General features: G+C 45.5%; 2 protein-coding genes across 2 annotated transcripts in view; one reads left to right on the top strand and one right to left on the bottom strand.

Moving 5' to 3' along the window:
* txndc5 (thioredoxin domain containing 5) overlaps positions 1-6522 on the top strand; it is a 30833-nt gene extending 24311 nt beyond the window's left edge. Inside the window, exon 10 of the mRNA XM_038810219.1 lies at positions 5311-6522. Coding sequence (XP_038666147.1) covers positions 5311-5433 — 123 coding nt within the window. The 3' untranslated portion in view covers positions 5434-6522. The remainder of the gene's footprint in view (positions 1-5310) is intronic.
* Positions 6316-15598, bottom strand: part of bmp6 (bone morphogenetic protein 6) — a 146046-nt gene continuing 136763 nt past the window's right edge. The window contains exon 7 of the mRNA XM_038810218.1: positions 6316-7101. Coding sequence (XP_038666146.1) covers positions 6952-7101 — 150 coding nt within the window. The 3' untranslated portion in view covers positions 6316-6951. The remainder of the gene's footprint in view (positions 7102-15598) is intronic.

Raw genomic sequence — 15598 nt, 5'->3', positions numbered from 1 at the left:
TTCAAACTAACTGCTTTGCTAAAACCGCAGTTTAAAAAAAAAATTATTTCATTTCATGTAGCTGGTTTTCAAAAACTCAACACTAATGAAGGTTTTAACGGTAGATAAAGTCAGGCAGTGGTTAGCGCTACTGCCTCACGCCGCCGAGGACCTGGGTTTGATACCGGCCTCGGGAATTCGCCCAGTGTCCGTGTGGGTCTCACCCCGCCACAACCCGAAAAGATGTGTAGGGTAAGTGAATTGGCCACGCTAAATTACCCCTTCATTGGAAAAGAAAAAGAATTGGATACTCTAAATTTAGATAAAGTCAAGGCTGAGTTTTGCATGCTGGTTAGGAATAATTCCTTTTAAAATCATTTCCGGGATGGGGGTGTCGCGCCAGCATTTATTGCCCATCCCTAATTGCCCTCATGATGGCATTTTTAAGTCAGCATAATTGTTGTGCGCCTGGAGTCACATGTAGGCCAGACCAGATAAGGACGGCAGATTTCCTTCCTTAAAGGTCATTAATGAACCAGATGGGTTTTGACGACAATGGTCATTCCAGATTTATTTTTGAAAAGTATTGAATTCACCTACCATGGTGGGATTCAAACCCGGATCCCTAGAGCATTACTCTGGATTGCTAGTCCAGTAATAATACTACTCCGTGACCTCCTCCCCACTGTGCACCAAGAATGTCCGCCAGCAAATATAGTGAGAGCTGCCCACTGAGACTGTAGAATGGCAACTCTACCGCAGGTTGCCTTTGAGTTGTATTGCCTTCTGCTCCTTGGTACAGGTGGGAATAAACACTTAGTTTCTAAATTTTACGGACAGTATTTTAAGTTGACAGACCCCTTCCCCATTCCCACTTTCTCGCCGAGATTTTGATTTTTAAAAAATTGAACGAAGGTCTAAACAACAGCAACTTTTTTTTGTTGCAAACTATCTTGTGCCAAGGTTTTGATGAGCTAGATTGTGCTTTGTCCTCCAAGCTGGTCCTATTCTACATTTTGCCAGCCAATTGTTACCGTAGCATTTTGGTGCCAATTTGCAAGTACTGGCCAGTGTGCTGGAAACTATGGTTTAAGTAGGCTAGAGAAAGCATTATTTTATAAAAGTGCAGCTGTTTTAGGGTGAATTCTAAAATGGATTCTACAGGGATGGGGTCAAAAGCAGGATTTCATACACTGCTTATTTTATAATTCTCTTTGAGTTTGTTGCCCTTCGGCAGGTCCGCCCCATGGCGCTGTGATCTCCAACAAGGGTAGTTTTCTAATATTTAAAGAAAAATAGGATCACAAAAGCTTCTGTTTAATCATAAACGTATCAGAACCATTTAATGTGGTGAGTGAAGTGGAGTGCCCGTCTACATTCCATGCTGCGTTTTTGGCTTAATTACCATAAAATCGAATTCTACGCAAATGATTGGAGGATCCAGGTTCATTTCGAGAAATGCTTTCAATTTGACGCAAAACGAGAAGGGCCTTCAGTTGTACTCACTATCTCTCGCGTTTGAATATAATATCGGAACAGAGAATGTCTTCAGCACAACACAGAAAATCAGAGGGCAATTGCTGCGCTTGTTCTTTCCTCTACCTAAAGGATTGACCGTGCTTGGCTATGGGCCCTACGCCATCGGTCACACTCTGAGCAAAAGGGCAGTTTGTGTGAACCCTGCCAGTCGAATGATGGTGGGTTATCTGAACACATGGGGTGTCTCGGCCATACTGGAGCATCCTGCCCACTTTCAATAGGTGTTGCTGGACCGAGGATGCAAACGTGGAATCCTTTGATCTTCTTGTGCAAAGTTCCCAGGAGATGGTGCACTTGGTAGTTGTAACAACAGTCAAGTTCTTGTCAACAGTTGCCACCCTGTCCATGATACAATTTGGAGCAACTGTATGGTATTGGGTCCAAGACAGCTGTTAGAGACATTTCACCCCTCGAGGCAATTCCGCAATTGTGAAATCGTCACTAATCGACAATTAAACTCCCTTCGCCCCACATCCCTTAATAAACAAAAAGCTACCAGTTTTCAAATTGATCCAGCATTTTCTGCCTCAAACTTCTGGCAAATTTTTTTGAAAAAGTGCGTCTTGATTTCACTCCCGAAAGGCCTGGCCCTAACACTGCCTCAAGTCCCAGACTCCTAGAGCAGGGGAATCATTTCTCACCCTCTAGCCGATTTGTTCCCCTTAATATCTTGGAAACATTGATCAAATCACCCTGTAACCATCTGAACTCAAGGGTCGGCAATCCTGGTTTAATCTCTCCATGTAGTGTAACCCATTGGAATCCAGGTGTCAGTCTCGTAACTCAACTTTGCAGTCCCTCCATGACTAATATATCTGATGGAGTGGTACATCCTATTGAAAATAGTACCATATCAGACTGTCAGACACAAGAGATAATACAGCACCTCTCAACAAACTAATCCAGAACATAAACATGTAGGAGTAGGAGACGGCCGTTCGCATCTCAAGCCTGGGCAGCACGGTAGCATTGTGGTTAGCACAATTGCTTCACAGCTCCAGGGTCCCAGGTTCGATTCCGGCTTGGGTCACTGTCTGTGTGGAGTCTGCACATCCTCCCCGTGTGTGCGTGGGTTTCCTCTGGGCGCTCCGGTTTCCTCCCACAGTCCAAAGATGTGCAGGTTAGGTGGATTAGCCATGATAAATTGCCCTTAGTGTCCAAAATTGCCCTTAGTGTTGGGTGGGGTTACTGGGTTGTGGGGATGGGGTGGAGGTGTTGACCTTGGGTAGGGTGCTCTTTCCAAGAGCCAGTGCAGACTCGATGGGCCGAATGACCTCCTTTTGCACTGCAAATTCTGTGATATCGTTCAATAAGAACATTACTGACATGATTGCGATCTTGCCTCCATTTTCCTGCCTGTCCCCATAAGTTTGACTCCTTTGTGGATCAAAAATCTGCCCAACTTAGCCTCGAATATATTTGACAATCGAACCTCCAGTGCTCGCTGGGGAAGGGAATTCCGAACATTAATGACCCTCGAGGAAAGAAATTTGTCCACATCTCCGTCTTACGTGGGACACCCTGGGTGGGATTTTTCACCCTCTCCGCAGCATATTTTGCAGTGGCCGAGGGATCCTCTGGTTCAACCCCGGTCAACAGGGCTTCCCATTGTTCGCACCTTCTACCACCGGGGAACCCACAGCAGGGGAGGGGTTGACATCGGCGGAACTGGAAAATCCAAGCCCCTCTATATTTAAATGGTGCTACCTAGTTCTAGACGACATCCATCCTCAGAACTGTGTGTTTCGATAAGATCACCTCTCATTCTTCTAAACTCGGAGTATAGGGCCAACCTACTCAACCATTCCTCATTAGACAACCCTTCACCCCAGGAATCACTCGAGTGAACCTTCACTGAACTGCTTCCAATGCAAGTATAATTCTTCCTTAAAGAAGGAAAAAAATGAAATGAAATGAAAATCGCTTATTGTCACGAGTAGGCTTCAATGAAGTTACTGTGAAAAGCCCCTAGTTGCCACATTCCGGCACCTGTCCGGGGAGGCTGGTACAGGAATCGAACCGTGCTAGTGGCCTGCTTTAAAAGCCAGCGATTTAGCCCAGTGAGCTAAACCAGCCCCGAGACCAGAACTGTACACCGTTCTCTGGATGGTGGATCTCTGACTTGGGATTAGTGTGCAGTCGCAATGGATTTTTCAGACACGTGAAGTTTGGCTAATGTGGTTGATAACCGACAATATAGATAGTAAGGAACTTGGGTGGGATTCTCCGTTTGAGAAGCAATGCTCTCCCGACGGATCCGAATTGAACCAGTTCCCTGATGCCCTCGCGGTCATACAGCAGAAAAAAAATTCAGTATTCCACTCCACGCAAATATATGCATGGCGTGGAATTCCCACGGAATCCCGCTGTCAGGCCGCCATCCTCAGCAGGCGACCAGATAGCGAGGTCCCGTGGCTGTCCCAAACCGCCCCCACTGCAAATCACCTTATAGGTGAGATGGGATGTGTGGGTGGGGGGAGAAATAAGGTGAAATTGGGGTTCACGTGGGGGGAGGGGGGGAATCTTCGAGATCGGGGGCTATTTAAAAATGGCACCCCGATCTCTCTCTGCACTGACGAGGGGAGCGCAGCCTCGACGCGGCATACCCCACTGAGGCCCCAAAATAAAATGAGCCACCCCCTCCCCCTTAGGTAGTGGGGTCTTCCTCAGCACTGAGAGTGCCAGGAAACATCCAGCTGAACACGCTCCGCATGGGATTCCGTTTCATTTCTGTAAGATCACGCCCCAGATCTTCCCAGGAAGTTTTAGTCCTGTTGTGAAATTAGTAAATATTAGGACGAGATGCAATACTATTATATTCAACAGAGAATGTTTAAAGGGAAATTGAATAAGCAGTCAGAGGCCGGGGTGTAAATAGTGGAGGAACATTTCTATTGGCTGACAAATAGATAACAAAGAAACATAAATTATAAATTTAGGATTGACGGAAAGGGGAAAGTGGAATACATTATCACAGCTGGTATTTAAACTGATATGTAATGGTATTAGACAATCCGTTGGAAGCTATTGAAGGGAATGGGAAAAGTGAAACAGTGGAATTAGCATAGCGAACTTCGATGTGGATATTGCAAAAGGACAGAAGAGGAAGGTGGTAACTATGATGGAAAAATCTGTCTCTTATTGCCTCAGACCAGAAGCAAGTCGTATGGAATTCACTGTCTTATGCAGTGCACTTTTTAAACAGTACAGGTTTCGGTAAAATATATAGAGAGATTGTTTCCTCTACACATTTGTCCAAAGAAAAAGTTTCCCTCACCGTACACATATCGGGAGGCTGTGCAGGGTACGGTGGCGCACTGCTGCCTCACGGCACCGAGGATCACGGTTCGATCCCGGCCCTGGGTCACTGTCCGTGTGGAGTTTGCACATTCTCCCCCGTGTCTGCGTGGATCTCACCCTCACAACCTAAAGATGTGCAGGGCAGTTGGATTGACCACGCTGAATTGCCCCTTCGTTGGAAAAACAAATTGGGCACTTTAAAGTTTTTTAAAAAATGTCCATATTAAGGGGCAATTTAGCATGGCCAATCCACTCAACCTGCACATCTTTGGGTTGTGGGGGTGAGACCCATGCAGACACGGGGGAGAATGTGCAATCGCCACACGGACAGTGACCCAGGGTCAGGACGAACTGGGGTGTTCGGCGTCCGTGACTCAGCAATGCTAACCACTGCGCCATCATGCCACCCTAGGCTGCCAAACAGACAACTTAAAAGAAAAGCAACTAAATTGTGTGAAGCAACTAATTGTGTGTATGTTTTTTTTTAAAAAGGTGCGTGGTTATCCAACGTTGCTGCTGTTCCGTGGCGGTGAGCAGTTAAGCGAGTATAATGGAGCGAGAGATATGGAAGCCCTTCACAGCTTTATCCTAAAGCAAGCCAGGGATGAACTGTAAAACATGTACCTTTTTGCCCAGCCACCACCTCGTGTCACTGTTTACAAGAATTAAGTGGTTATTTTTTTGATGTGTAAACTCTTTTTCCATTGTCATCAATATGTGTACATAAAGGGTTAATGCCGACTTACCAAGCTTCTTGTACAAGATGGAAGTTGGCTGCAGCTTCCACTATCAATAGTGGTGCCTTCTACGTATGTTGTACTGAGAGATGAGATTTTGTTCCGTCCACCCCTATTCTACCATCTTTTAACACTTCTGTGGATGTGGTTCATGTCTAGCTTGTGAGGTAAACATGGCACATTAGTTGTACCCGATTAGTAATTAACAGTACTGTGTGGGGAAGGAAACTAAACAGAATACCTCAGCGTATGATCAAGCCACATTCACAAGGTATTATGAAAGGAAGTCAAGCCAGTTTATAACGTGAATGTGTGTGTGGAAGTTTGTATTGAATAACTTGCAGTACCAGACAATAATATACTTGCTAGGGTTAATTAAACTTGGTTGAAGGAAGAACACGTTTGAATGAACAGAATTTGATAGCGTTGCCTTGTTTTATACTCTTTTACATGTTGCATCCCCTTTTGAGTTAGAAGTTGAACACACTGCTCTCCGTTCAATTTAATGAACGTGTTTTCCTTTTGTTTTTGAAAAACCATGCACTAGAGAAAGTGGTTGAAAGAGGTCATTTTTTACATGGATGCCAATTTTTAAAAATCGGACGATTTCAAAATTAAAGCGTCGCACAAGCCAGATAGTTGAGTAAGTCGCGGCCGTCGTCGAAGTACTTCCTCGAGTGCTTGAGAACGCAAGCCCAAAGATCCATAACCGTTTCGTTATTCATGTAAATTGAGTGAGCAAACAGCACAGGAAAACCACTTGATTTTTTAACATTGTTTATTGTTAGCATGTGTGTGTATGGAGAATTTGAATTGTTCTCCAAGAGAGTAGGGGAGCAGTAAATGTGAGTGTGTGTGTGTGTGGTTGGCACGCAGCTTTTTTGTATAAAGAATCATTAAACAAAATGTGATACTATGTCAATAGTTTCCACTACTTGGCAATTTCTAATAAAATTTCTTAAGAAAACAATTGTCCAGAGTGCGTCGTATAAAAAAGGTAATATGCAGAGAGCCTGTCCAAACTAGGGGCTGTGATGAGGTGGTCTCTCAGCTTTTCCTAAGGTTCGTGTTTGAAGGTGCAAAGCAGTTTCCCCTGAATCACACCCACTGCATTGTCCAGCGCTAAAAACCCAGTGACTACTCTCGTCATCATAATAGCCCCTAGTTACCAAAACAAAATCCCCCAAAACAAATAAATTACATTTTTATGAAAACTATGTACAAAATATATTACAAAAGCCTTTTTAAGTAGAAACCTTTTCTTAAAAAAAAAACAAAACAAATTGTAAACATTATTTACAGAGGTATTGCTCCAGGGATTTATATCGCTATGTATTGAGGATGCAGTTACTTTCCAGTAGTCTCACGTCGTCAGGATGAAAAGCTCCTTGTTCTTTTAATGGCAGCCACAGGCTCGGACCACCATGTTCCTGTACTTTTTCAATATAACATTCGAGCTGTCATCGAAGAAAAGGACAGAAATTGCATTCAGCTTGGTGGGGGCACAGCATGGTTTTGGAATGTATTCTGGGTTCATGAGATGGACCTACAGTAAAGAATGAAATTTGGAATGATTAGGTCTGTGCGTGCAGGTACACCCTGTAATATATTTTCACCCTGCCTTTTGTCAAACAACTGCTGTTGGCTTTTTAACGCAATATTTGACGTTGGTATCAAATTCTACTTTCCGGCCAGTCAGAAAACACTCACATAGCATTGAAATTTGACAGAAACCGCTCCCAGAAAAATGGCCCTCAAGTATTAGGAATTTTAAATTGCTATTCTAGGCCAATATTTAAGTGCCTGTGCAGTTGGGAGAATATCAGACTCGGTCAATGTGGCTTTGAGCACGCGCACCGGCTTAAGCCGACTTTTGTTTCTTTATTCTTTCATGGGGTGTGAGCATTATTGGCAAGGCCAGCAATTGTTGCCCATCCCTAACTGCCCTCTAATTGAGCTGCTTGCTGGGCCATTTCAGAGGACGGTTAAGAGTCACCCATATTGCCGTGGATCTGGCGTCGCCTATGGGCCGGACCAGGCAGGATTTCCTTTAAAGAACAAAGAACAATACAGCAATGGAACAGGCCCTTCAGCCCTCCAAGCCTGTACCGGTCATAGATAGATAGATAGAGAAATACAGCACAGAACAGGCCCTTCGGCCCACGATGTTGCGCCGAACTTTTGTCCTAGGTTAATCATAGAATTTTGGACAATTTTTCGTGGCCAATCCACCCAACCTGCACATCTTTGGACTGTGGGAGGAAACCGGAGTACCCGGAGGAAACCCACGCAGTCACGGGGAGGATGTGCAGACTCCACACAGACAGTGACCCAAGTCGAAATCGAACTTGGGACCCTGGGGCTGTGAAGCAATTGTGCTATCCACAATGCTACCGTGCTGCCCTTAAGAAGTTAACCTACACTCCATTATTCTACCCTAATCCATGTACCTATCCAATAGCCGCTTGAAGGTCCCTAACTTTTCCGACTCAACTACTTCCACAGGCAGTGCATTCCATGCCCCCACTACTCTCTGGGTAAAGAACCTACCTCTGACATCCCCTCTATATCTTCCACCATTTATCTTAAATTTATGTCCCCTTGTAATGGTGTGTTCCACCCGGGGAAAAAGTCTCTGACTGTCTACTCTATCAATTCCCCTGATCATCTTATAAACCTCTATCAAGTCGCCCCTCATCCTTCTTCGTTCTAATGAGAAAAGGCCTAGCACCCTCAACCTTTCCTCGTATGACCTACTCTCCATTCCAGGCAACATCCTGGTAAATCTCCTTTGCACCTTTTCCAAAGCTTCCACATCCTTCCTAAAATGAGGTGACCAGAACTGCACACAGTACTCCAAATGTGGCCTGACCAAGGTTTTGTACAGCTGCATCATCACCTCACGGCTCTTAAATTCAATCGCTCTGCTAATGAACGCTAGCACACCATAGGCCTTCTTCACAGCTCTATCCACTTGAGTGGTAACCACCAAAGATCTATGAACATAGACCCCAAGATCTCTCTGCTCCTCCACATTGCCAAGAACCCTACCATTAACCCTATATTCCGCATTCATATTTGTCCTTCCAAAATGGACAACCTCACACTTGTCAGGGTTAAACTCCATCTGCCACTTCTCAGCCCAGCTCTGCATTCTATCTATGTCTCTTTGAAGCCGACAACAGCCCTCCTCACTATCGTCTTCTATCGGTTAGCCAGTTTGTTATCCAACTGGCCAAATTTCCCACTATCCCATGCCTCCTTACTTTCTGCATAAGCCTACCATGGGGAACCTTATCAAATGCCTTACTAAAATCCATGTACACTACATCCACTGCTTTACCTTCATCCACATGCTTGGTCATCTCCTCAAAGAAGTCAATAAGACTTGTAAGGCAAGACCTACCCCTCACAAATCCGTGCTGACTATCCCTAATCAAGCAATGCCTTTCCAGATGCTCAGAAATCCTATCCCTCAGTACCCTTTCCATTACTTTGCCTACCACCGAAGTAAGACTAACTGGCCTGTAATTCCCAGGGTTATCCCTATTCCCTTTTTTGAACAGGGGCACGACATTCGCCACTCTCCAATCCTCTGGTACCACCCCTGTTGACAGCGAGGACGAAAAGATCATTGCCAACGGCTCTGCAATTTCATTTCTTGCTTCCCATAGAATCCTTGGATATATCCCATCAGGCCCGGGGGACTTGCCTATCCTCAAGTTTTTCAAAACGCGCAATACATCTTCCTTCCTGACAAGTATCTCCTCAAGCTTATCAGTCTGCTTCACGCTGTCCTCTCCAACAATATGGCCCCTCTCGTTTGTAAATACTGAAGAAAAATACTTGTTCAAGAACTCTCCCATCTCTTCAGACTCAATACACAATCTCCCGCTACTGTCCTTAATCGGACCTACCCTCGCTCTAGTCATTCTCATATTTCTCACATATGTGTAAAAGGCCTTAGGGTTTTCCTTGATCCTACTCGCCAAAGATTTTTCATGCCCTCTCTTAGCTCTCCTAATCCCTTTCTTCAGTTCCCTCCTGGCTATCTTGTATCCCTCCAGCGCCCTGTCTGAACCTTGTTTCTTCAGCCTTATATAAGTCTCCTTCTTCCTCTTAACAAGACATTCAACCTCTCTTGTCAACCATGGTTCCCTCACTCGACCATCTCTTCCCTGCCTAACAGGGACATACATATCAAAGACACGCAGTACCTGTTCCTTGAACAAGTTCCACATTTCACTTGTGTCCTTCCCTGACAGCCTATGTACCCAACTTCTGCACTTCAATTCTTGTCTGACAGCATTGTATTTACCCTTCCCCCAATTATAAACCTTGCCCTGTTGCACACACCTATCCCTCTCCATAACTAAAGTGAAAGTCACAGAATTGTGGTCACTACCTCCAAAATGCTCCCCTACTAACAAATCTATCACCTGCCCTGGTTCATTACCAAGTACTAAATCCAATATGGCCTCCCCTCTGGTTGGACAATCTACATATTGTGTTAGAAAAGCTTCCTGGACACACTGCACAAACACTACCCAACCCAAACTATTTGATCTAAAGAGTTTCCACTCAATGTTTGGGAAGTTGAAGTCACCCATGACTACTACCCTGTGACTTCTGCACCTTTCCAAAATCTGTTTCCCAATCTGTTCCTCCACATCTCTGCTGCTATTGGGGGGCCTATAGAAAACTCCCAACAAGGTGACTGCTCCTTTCCTATTTCTGACTTCAACCCATATTACCTCAGTAGGCAGATCCCCCTCGAACTGCCTTTCTGCAGCTGTTATACTATCTCTAATTAACAATGCCACCCCCCCACCTCTTTTACCATCCTCCCTAAATCTTGTTGAAACATCTATAACCAGGGACCTCCAACAACCATTTCTGCCCCTCTTCAATCCAAGTTTCCGTGATGGCCACCACATCGTAGTCCCAAGTACCAATCCATGCCTTAAGTTCACCCACCTTATTCCTGATGCTTCTTGCATTAAAGTATACACACTTCAACCCATCTCCTTGCCTGCAAGTACTCTCCTTTGTCATTGTTACCTTCCCCACTGCATCACTACGTGCTTTGGCGTCCTGACTATCGTCTTCCTTAGTTGCTGGACTACAGATCCGGTTCCCATTCCCCTGCCAAATTAGTTTAAACCCTCCCGAAGAGTACCAGAAAACCTCCCCCCCCAGGATATTGGTGCCCCTCTGGTTCAGATGCAACCCATCCTGCTTGTACAGGTCCCACCTTCCCCAGAATGCGCTCCAATTATCCAAATACCTGAAGCCCTCCCTCCTACACCATTCCTGCAGCCACGTGTTCAACTGCACTCTCTCCCTATTCCTAGCCTCGCTATCACGTGGCACCGGCAACAAACCAGAGATGACAACTCTGTCTGTCCTGGCCTTTAACTTCCAGCCTAACTCCCTAAACTGTTTATTACCTCCACACCCTTTTTCCTACCTACATCGTTGGTACCAATGTGCACCATGACTTCTGGATGCTCACCCTCCCCCTTCAGGATCCTGAAGACACGATCCGAGACATCCCTGGCCCTGGCACCCGGGAGGCAACATACCTTTCGGGAGTCTCGCTCACGACCACAGAATCTCCTATCTATTCCCCTAACCATTGAATCTCCTATTACTATTGCTTTTCTATGCTTCCCCCCTTCTCTTCTGAGCCCCAGGGCCAGACTCGGTGCCAGAGACCCGGCCACTGGGGCCTTCCCCCGGTAAGTCATCCCCCCAACAGCATCCAAAACGGTATACTTGTTTTGAAGGGGAACGGCCACGAGGGATCCCTGCACTGTCTGCCTGTTAGTTTTCTTTCCCCTGACTGTAACCCAGCTACTCTTGTCCAGTACCTTTGGTGTGGCTACCTCCCTGTAACTCTTCTCTATAACCCCCTCTGCCTCCCGGATGATCCGAAGTTCATCCAGCTCCAGCTCCAGTACCTTAACACGGTCTCTGAGGAGCTGGAGTTGGGTGCACTTCCCGCAGGTATAGTCAGCGGGGACACCAGTGGTTTCCCTCACCACCCACATCCTACAGGAGGAGCATGCAACTGCCCTAGCCTCCATCCCCTCTTACTTTACAGAATTAGCTGCCCCTTGGACCAACTGGACCTCCGCCCTCCGACTCTACTTCCAGTCAGCTGTACTCTAAACTCCTGGCTCCCTTCACGCTCTTTGATAAATATAGGAAATGAAATGTAAGGAGCACCTTAGTCCCTCCTCACCTAACTCCCTCAGTCACCAAACTCTCACTGTAGCACTCAAATGCCACAAGTTCAGCACTCCAGTGCAAACAAAGTCTGCACTGTAACTAGCTCCTATTTATGCGGTGACTCTAGCTTCTGAAAACTGCCCTAATGCAATTAACTAATTAACAAGCTCCAACTGCAAGTAAGTCCAAGTAGAACCTTGTTTAAAGCTGATTCAAAATTCACCTTCTTATAGACCAAACAGCAACTTTTAAGTTAATTAACTAAATAAAAGAAATACTAGACTTTAAATAAAAATGAACCCTTATACTCCCTCAGTCACCAAACTCTCACTGTAGCACTCAAATGCTACAAGTTCAGCACTCCAATGCAAACCTTGATTGCAAATCATGATACCAACCTTGGACAAAACACTCAGTACTTTGTTGTGCCATAGCCCTCTGTACCCATCCTATCCATGAATTTGTCAAGATGCCTTTTGAACGCTATTAATGTATCTGCTTTCACAACCTCCCCTGGCAACGTGTTCCAGGCACTCACCACGCTCCGTAAAAAAAAAAACTGCCTTGCACATCTCCTCTAAACTTTGTCCCACGGACCTTAAATCCATGCCCCCCGGTGACTGACCTTTCCACCCTAGGAAATAGTGCCTGCCCATCCACTCTACCCATGCCCCTCACAATCTTGTCGACCTCAGGTCACCCCATAACCTCCATCGTTCTAATGAAAACAGTCCGAGTCTATTCAGCCTCTCCGCATGGCTAACACACTTCAGACCAGGCAACATCCTGGTAAACCTCCTCTGCACCCTCTCCAAAGCCTCCACATCCTTCTGGTAGTGTGGCGACCAGAATTGTGCGCAACATTCCAAGTGCGGTTACCAAGGTTCTAATACAACTGTAGCGTGACTTGCCAGTTGTCTAAAGGACACGAGTAAACCTTTTTACAACAATCGATAATGGTCGTCATGGTCACCATTATTGAGACTAGCTTTTATTCCAGATTTAACAACTGAATTTAAATTCTGCCAGCTGCTGCTGTGGGATTTGAACCCGCGTCCCTATTGCATTAGACCGGACCTCTAAATTATTGGACCAGTGACACTACCACTACGCCACCCTCACCCGGTGTAGCAGAGAGCGAGATTAGATTCTTCCTGGGTGAAAATAATATGGAAGGAAATCCAGCTGGGTGGAGGGGAATTAATATTCCAGCAGGAAATTAGAACTTTAATAAATCCTAAGCCCTGTTTGTGGGCATGGGTTGAAAGCGGAAAGTCTAGAGTTTACTTCATAAGGTTTGTACAACCAGTTGCATTGAAATGGCATGGGTTCTATCAGAGGGATCACCTCAATTATGACTCTCTACACGTACTTGATATTCCCATTGTTGCTACCTTTCCACAATGAAACTGTTCAGGTTCTCTGCTGGCCTCTCTCAACTTGCCTTTTCTTAATTTAAAAAAAAGTCACTAATTAGGAAGGGTTATTGGGTTACGGGGATAGGGTGGAAGTGAGGACTTAAGTGGGCAGGGGCAGAATCGGTGGGCCGAATGGTCTCCTTCTGCACTGTATGTTCTATGTAATGACCAAATCATTCACCAATTTAGTCCCATCTCCATTTGTAAACTGTTGATTATTATCACCCATGCAAAAATTGCCAGACTGCCCCCAAAAGAGGCATATGGACTTGAAATGTTAACTCTTGTTTCTATTATCTTCATTATTGTCACAAGTAGGTTTACATTAACACTGCAATGAAGTTACTGTGAAAATCCCCGAGTCGCCACATTCCGGCGCCTGTTCAGGTAAACTGAGGGATTCAGAACATCCAATTCGCCCAACAAGCTAGTTTTTCGGGACTTGTGGGAGGAAACCGGAGCACCCGGCGGAAACCCATGCAGACACCGGGAGAACGTGCAGACAGTGACCCAAGCGGGAATCCAACCCAGGTCCCTGGTGCTGAGAAGCAACAGTGCTAACCACTGTGCTGCCGGACCTGCTGAGTTTACCAACAATTTTTATTTCAGTTCTTCTGCTGCTGCATTCCTCATTCAAGCCTTTATCATCTCGAGACGTGACACTTCTAACGCTCTTCTGGGCTGCCTCCCACATGCTGCCCTTCTCAAACTTGAGGTCCTCCAAGGCTCTGCTGCCCTGTGCCCTCTGACCTACATTCATTTCCAGCGTGTCTCCATTTTAAAATTCTAATCATGGTTTTCAAATCCGTTCCTGGCCTTGCACCGTTCCCATTGTCCCTCCGAGATCGGTATGCTTCTCTCATTCCAGCCTCTGGTGCTTCTGGCATTCCCTCTCTCAAACTCCCAGTCACTTTCCTCTTCTGAAATTCCTAAAAAGCCCTCCTCTTTGACCAAAACTTTGATCACCTGACCCAATCTCCCAAGTGGCTTGGCGTCACATTGTCTTTTCTAATGCGCCTCTGAAGCACGTTGGGTCATTTTGTTATGCTAAAGATGCGATTGGAAACACAAGTTATTATTAGATGGTTGATTTCACCAGAATTCAGCAAGCACAATTTGATACGAGGTTATGATGAGTTTAAACTTAACGCAACAAAATGGCACAAACTTTTCTGGATCAAAGTTAACTTTGCCGCAACTTTATTTATTTTTAAAAAAAGAGGAAATATTTTCACACGGTTGCATTTTATGGAGCAGGTACGGGAGGATTGTGTGGGACGTCGCAAGACAGACTCCCAGTGAAGGCAAAACTTTTCAACAATTAGGTCAAAGGTGATTAGGTCAACAAGAGAAGGTAACAAAATGGAAAACTTGCTCATGAGCAGCAGGAAGCTCATTAATGTGCTTAATAATCTATTTGCATATAATTTAAATTTTAACCTGATATTTGATTTGATTTATTGTCACATGTACCGAAGTACAGTGAAAAGTATTTTTCTGCGGCCGAGGGAACGTACACAGTACGTACATAGAATACACAAAGAATAATCAACAGAGAACATTGACATTCACCTGAGGAAGGAGCAGTGCTCTGAAAGCTAGTGTTTGAAACAAACTTGTTGGACTTTAACCTGGTGTTGTAAGACTTCTTACTGTGCTCACCCCAGTCCAACGCCGGCACCTCCACATCATTGACAAATGGTACATCGGTTGATGGTAAATGGTTGAATGCAATTCAACATAATTAAACCCTGCCTCTCGGATTTAGAGAGACTCTCCCTCTCATGCTCTCTATAACCTGCCTAGTAAAAGTTTTTTTTTTAAAAAAGGGGCAATTTAGTTCAGCCAATCCCCCTATCCTGCACATCTTCAGGTTGTGGGGGTGAAACCCAAGCAGTCACGGGGAGAATGTGCAAACGCCACACGGACAGTGACCCGGGGCCGGGATCGAACCCGGGTCCTCAGCATCGTGAGGCAGCAGTGCTAACCACTGCGTTAGCGTCCCGCCCTCTGTGACTTCCTCGACTCACTTGGATTTCCGGGAGATTGAGTCACAGGGCACTGGATTGATTTAACAGATGGTTTCTCTGTGCACAAACTTGCTGAGCTGACACCTTGGTGGAGGGAGTCTCAGGCAGCAAATTCAAAACCCAGAACTGTTCTAAATTTACAAAGGGAAGCCCATAACCAAGGTGAAGAGAAGCCGTCCCTTAAAGCACCATCACAGATCCTTAAAGCCGGTACCACAGATCTGGACGCTTCGGAGGCTACCTGCAAAGAAAGTGAGGGGTTGTGACAGCGTGGAAATCATCCATCCTGTCCTCCTTTATCCTCGGGCGCTGACCAGACTTTGATGTCTCAGAACTTAGTCGACCCTGCTGATGCCATCCA

Source organism: Scyliorhinus canicula, chromosome 10, assembly GCF_902713615.1.
Source record: "Scyliorhinus canicula chromosome 10, sScyCan1.1, whole genome shotgun sequence".
Classification (NCBI taxonomy): Eukaryota; Metazoa; Chordata; class Chondrichthyes; order Carcharhiniformes; family Scyliorhinidae; genus Scyliorhinus; species Scyliorhinus canicula.
The sequence above is the reverse complement of the archived record's forward strand: the minus strand, read 5'-3'. Positions and strand labels throughout refer to the sequence as shown.